The sequence below is a fragment of the Impatiens glandulifera genome, chromosome 6, assembly GCF_907164915.1.
Source record: "Impatiens glandulifera chromosome 6, dImpGla2.1, whole genome shotgun sequence".
NCBI lineage: Eukaryota > Viridiplantae > Streptophyta > Magnoliopsida > Ericales > Balsaminaceae > Impatiens > Impatiens glandulifera.
Genome location: NC_061867.1, coordinates 43398720 through 43404341, shown reverse-complemented (window position 1 = coordinate 43404341; position 5622 = coordinate 43398720). Strand labels below are relative to the sequence as shown.

Below are 5622 nucleotides of genomic sequence, written 5' to 3'. Positions count from 1 at the left end.
AACGAGTCTGAGGCTAGCTCTACCAGCCTTAAGAGCTTATTGAAGAAGGATTCTAGAATAGTTGATTCTAGAGTTAGGCAAGGTCCAATCGAACTTGCCACAATTCCCATGTCTCCCTTGTCTCTGGCTGCCAGTCAGTTGCGGAGATCATCAAGGTCGTCTGTTTTGAAAGGAGAAAATTCAAAGGCGCCCCGTGCGTCTAAATTGATGAAAGCGTCATCGAAGGTAACCTCTTCCCAATCCCTGCCCGATGTGCCCAAATTTAATGTTCCTAAGATGGAACAAGAAAAATCTGTTTTTATTCCTGAAAAGGAATCTGCTATCGGGCCAACTATTGAGCCAGTTGGTCCAACTATCGAAATTCTGAACAGCGTTGCGTCTCTTGTTCATCAACCTGATCTTGTAGTCGCGGGTGCTACGGAACGTACTGAACCAGAGCAAGGCGCTGCTCTTATCTTTGTTGCTGGTGGTGAACCTGAAAAGGTTAAGTCTATGCTATTGGAACTTCCTCACGTTCCAAACCTTGTTCCAACGGAGTCTTTAGTGGGTGCAAAAGATTGTTCCAGCCGAACCCGCACCAAGACTTTTCGTAAAACCTTTGACTGCTCACGAAATCATGCGTTCTGCAAGACAATCCGCTGGAATTGTCTTTAGAGAACCACGACCCTTTCCAAAGCCCACCGAAGTGATCGGAAAAGGAAAGGATGTTATTTCAAACGTTGATGAAGAAGTTTCGGAGGCAACGTGTATTGTTGACCTCATGATGGATCAGACCAAAGCTTCTACTGCTGAGAAGATAAAGATCTTCGATACTTAGGTACTAAACAAAATGTCTATCAAGTACACCTGAGTTATCAAAGGTAAAGGGATAATCAGTCAATGAAGGCAGCTAGTCAAAAATGAGAAAAGGGTCTTGAAGTGGGCTAAAACTTCAGAAGTGTATGAAGCCCTTAAGAGAAAAGATCTTGTGGAAGCGAACTTGAGAGGAATAACTCTTTTTCCTATTCTCGAAGCCAAAAAAGCCAACTTCAATCCCATTGAAAGATGTGCTGAAGCAGAAGTAAAAGCCTTAAAAAGATTAGATGAGATCATGGAGGATTATGTCTTAGTGGTTACTCGGTACGTTGATGGAGCAAGTTGCTCAGGAGCTAACCCATTCGATAGTTCCTCAGATGAAGATGATTAAATGGACTTATCTGATGATGCTACAGATAAAGATGAGCAAGCTGCTGCTTATCTGATTGAACTTGGAAGTTTTTCTACAGAAGAAAATCGTTTAAAAGCTCGACCCTCTATTGAGAAAGCCAAAGAACTTATTCAGTTAAACTCATCTAGAGAAGAAGAAGTGATTCAAGAGCCTACTCAAGCTCTTGAAAATAATGCTGATCAAGAGCCTGTTCAAGCTATTATATCGAAAAAAGAGATGTTGTTGAAGAGTCTGTCCAAGCTCTTGTAACTCATGAAGAAGAGGTGGTAAAATCCCCTACTGTAAGAACAGAGGGATCTCAAGAAAAAGAAGCTGAAGACAGTTAGCCTGAGATTGTCAGATCAGATAGGGAACCCTCAAAAGACAAAGAAGCTGAGAGTAGTTCCTCATCTGAGGGGGAACAAGATCAAAATACTCAAACTTTCAAGCGTCTACTATTTCCCAATATCAATACTACAAATGTTTTTGAGAACATTGTTAATTCTTTTCACAATTCAGGGAACTTGCTCGAAAGGATTAACATAACAGAGGAGGAGTTGGAAGAAGAAGATCAAAATAAATCTGATGGTGGATCAGAAGAGGATGAACCTGAGCAGTCCATATAAGTTCATACCAACTTCAGTCCAATTCAGACCATGGCAGAAGATTCGCAAGATAATTCATCTAATGAAGGATCTTCAGCTGACGGAACAAAGCTCATGAAGTCGATGTCAACCTTGTTAACAATGCTTCAGAAGAATATGGCAGTTATGCAATCCAATATGATGAAAATTATGAAAGCCAAAAGGAAGACAAGAAGAATTTTGCTGATCTGGTTAAAACCCATAATGAGTTGGAGCTAACATTGAAGAAAAACACGTACGAGGTTGAAGTCTCCAATAAGAATTTTGGAAGATTTGAAAAGAAACTCTTCAGTCAACAATCTGAAATGATGAGCTTTGAAAGACAGATCAATCTTGATCATCAAAGAGAGGTTATGGAAGCAATGGGCTTAGTTCAAAATCAGCTAGTTGAAATTCAAGGCAGCATGAGAAGAACGGATGCTAAAAGACTGGAGTATGCCGACTCCATTGAAAGGAAAATTCAAGATGAAGAGAATGCGAAAGATGATGCTGAGAAAAAGAAGAATACTATCACTCAGGGCGTGGCTGTAAGAGATAGAAGAGGTGATAGTATTGCAACCGACACCAAATCTAAGCGAATGCCAACAAATGATGAAAATTCAAGACCTACTAAAGGAGGCGGTGGTCGTAGCGGTGGTGATCGGGGAGGCCGAAGCAGTAGTAGTGATCGCGGAGGTCGAAGTACTGGAAGCGATCGTGGAGGTCAAACTGACGGAAGTGGTCGTGGTGGACGCGGTCTTCCTCCGTTCCAAAACCCGCTAACTGGTGAAGGGATGAGCTGTGAAGGATTCACCTATCTAATTGATCTTTGAGTGAAAAGGGAAGGTCAATAATCTCTCCTCCTTAAATTACTCTTACGTTAGGTTATGATTTTGGCTTTCTAAAACATGGTTTTTGAATATTGGTGTTTTCGAAAAGTTTCTATGTAAGGTGGATGAACAAGTTTTACTTCTTATTTATATGATGAATGCTTAATTTGTTATCTATGCAAAGGTTTTAACATCATTATCAAAAAGGGGGAAATTGTTGGGTCAAATTATTTTGACTAAGTGTCAAAGTAGTTTGACTATTGGAATTTTGACGATGAATGTATATAAAACTTAATTTATGCGTCTAATTGCTTTTGGTGCAGGTGTATCAAAAACATGATTATATTAGACTTGGTCTTAATGAGGTCATTAGACCGATTTGGATTTAGATGTACAGTTAGACGTGCAGTCTAACTAGCGGAGTTAGACGTGCAGTCTAACACACAAAGTTAAACGTACAGTCTAACTAGCGGAGTTAGACGTGCAGTCTAACACACAGAGTTAGACGTGCAGTCTAACTAGCAGAGTTGGACGTGCAATTTAACTAGTTGAGTTAGACGTGCAGTCTAACTAGTTGAGTTAGACGTGCAGTCTAACACACAGAGTTAGACGTGCAGTCTAACACACGGAGTTAGACGGGTAGTTTAACACACGGAGTTAGACGTGCAGTCTAACTAGCGGAGTTAGACGTGCTGTATAACACACGGAGTTAGACGTGTAGTCTAACTAGTGAAAGTTAGACGTGCAGTCTAACACACGGAGTTAGACGTGCAGTCTAACTAGTGAAAGTTAGACGTGCATTCTAACTAATTCAGATTAGTCTGAAGTGAACTTTAATTAGACGTGAGGTCTAATGGAAAGAGAAAGTTAAACGTGCAGTCTAACTAGTGAAATTTAGACGTGCAGTCTAACTCATTCAGATTAGTTTGAAGTGAACTGTAATTAGACGTGAGGTCTAATGGAAAGAGAAAGTTAGACGTGCAGTCTAACTAGTGAAAGTTAGATGTGCAGTCTAACTCCTTCAGATTAGTTTGAAGTGAATTGTAATTAGACGTGAAGTCTAATCCCATTAGACCAGGTTGGTCTAATGGATCTTGTTATTAGACGGGAACGTCTAATTTCATTAGACGAGGTCGTCTAAGTGAATTACGTTTAATGCCATGCTTAAGTAGTTGCTTGAAGCTAGCACCCGCCTATCCACGTTCTCTAGTTGTACGCTACTCCTGCTCCACTTTCCTGTGAAGATCAGTACGACAACCAGCTGTAACCAATTGATTAATGCCACGTAAACAAATATTCTTCCCACTACTTGTTTTTGTAGGAATATCCTTGAAGAATATTTGGCGCACTACCAGATTGGTACGACCACGATCTTTGTACTCAGAGTCTGCTGTGTACTATGGAGGCGTTCCAATAGAAACTCGCCATGTGTAATTATGAAGATTCGATCGTTGGTACCTGCTTCTATTTAAAGATCCTCAAGGACAATGGAAGAATCATCGATCTATCGATACTCAGATTATTCTAGCTTAACTATCAGCTGATTTCTTGCTCTTACTGTGTGTTAATCAAGAGAGAGTTAAAATCAAAACATTGTATTAGCTGAGTGATATTCTTCATATTGTAAGTTGAATAGAGTCTGTTCTGTTCAACAGTGAGCTAGTCGTGCGATTGTATTTGATTCGTTGAAAGCTTAGTGAATCCTTCCGGTGGTTGGAAGAAGGGGTGACGTAGGAGAGTTAACTCCGAACATCCATAAACAAATTGATGTGTTATTTCTTTCTGTTATATTTTCATTCTTGGTTCTTAGCTTCAAACTCAAGCAAACATTTCCGCACTTGAATCGTTCAAGAATTTGCAAGAGTTTGTGCAGAATAGAAAGTGATCTAAATCCTTAACAGGATTTCTATCAAATCGTTTTTCCGAAGTTATTAAGAATCACCAGACCCCGTCTCAATTGATTACGCCGATCCTATCACATCACTTAGTTTAACTTAAAATTTTATTCAATTAATTATCCTTTAATTCTCGATGTTATGAATATTAATTGTTGTTGGAATATTGTTTATATTAGACTAACATTTTGTTCAAAGGAATTTCGATTTTAGGTTGGTTTTAGCTAGTATGTTTTAATGGGTGTAATGTGTGTTCTTGGCCAAGAACATCCGATCGAGATTTTGGATCATTAACTGATTTTTGTAGCCATGACATGGTTTTTGACCGAGAAAACCAACTATGGCTATGTTTCTCATTGTATTTTAGAAGGGAGACCGAAAAAATAACAATGTCATGGTTTTCGACTGAGTTTTTGATTGTGTTTTCTTGCTAGACAGCTATCCGACCGTATTTTTATATCAATCCGACCGAGACTTTTCACGAGCCTCGCATTCAACCTCGTTTTCATGTCATTGCATGGTTTTCGACGAAGATTTTCCCATCAAAATATATGACAGCGACCGAGGTTTGTCTAGCCGCCAGCATGCCTGAACCCGACCCAAACTAGTTCAGCCAGTCCGATTTTAGCGTTGAGGCCTGTTTGGTTTCTGTTTTAGTTTTATTTAATTTATTTTGTGTATTTCATTTAATTTATTACTTTGAATAATTGTTAAAATTATAAAAAAATATAAACACCTGAAAAAATATTTTGAACAAAAACACAAAACTATTCTGGATAGAAGCATGTTTTGCCGAAACTTAACATTTTCTCAACTTATCAGAGTCATAAATTTCAAACCGCTTGTACAAAAAATTTCCTTTTCAGATAATAATTTTCATATTTTTCTTAGCACTTTATTTTTTTCTAATTTTTTTATGAGTCCATAAACGTTTTTGAGATGTTTAAATGTTTATTAATGCATTCCCATATATATATATATATATATATATATATATATATATATATATATATATATTATCCATCTAACATTTTTATTTATTTTTTTGCCAAGATTTTTGATGGAATTTTTTTATTACGGAACTACAA

At 38.1% G+C, this 5622-nt stretch overlaps 1 protein-coding gene across 1 annotated transcript; it reads left to right on the top strand.

Moving 5' to 3' along the window:
- Positions 1 to 1186: 1186 nt before the first annotated feature.
- LOC124943652 (keratin, type I cytoskeletal 10-like) lies at positions 1187 to 2642 on the top strand. The gene is made up of 3 exons (XM_047484130.1): positions 1187 to 1436; positions 1706 to 1802; positions 1955 to 2642. The coding sequence occupies exons 1-3, from the start codon at positions 1187 to 1189 to the stop codon at positions 2640 to 2642; spliced, it is 1035 nt and encodes a 344-aa protein (XP_047340086.1).
- The last annotated feature ends 2980 nt before the right edge of the window (positions 2643 to 5622 follow it).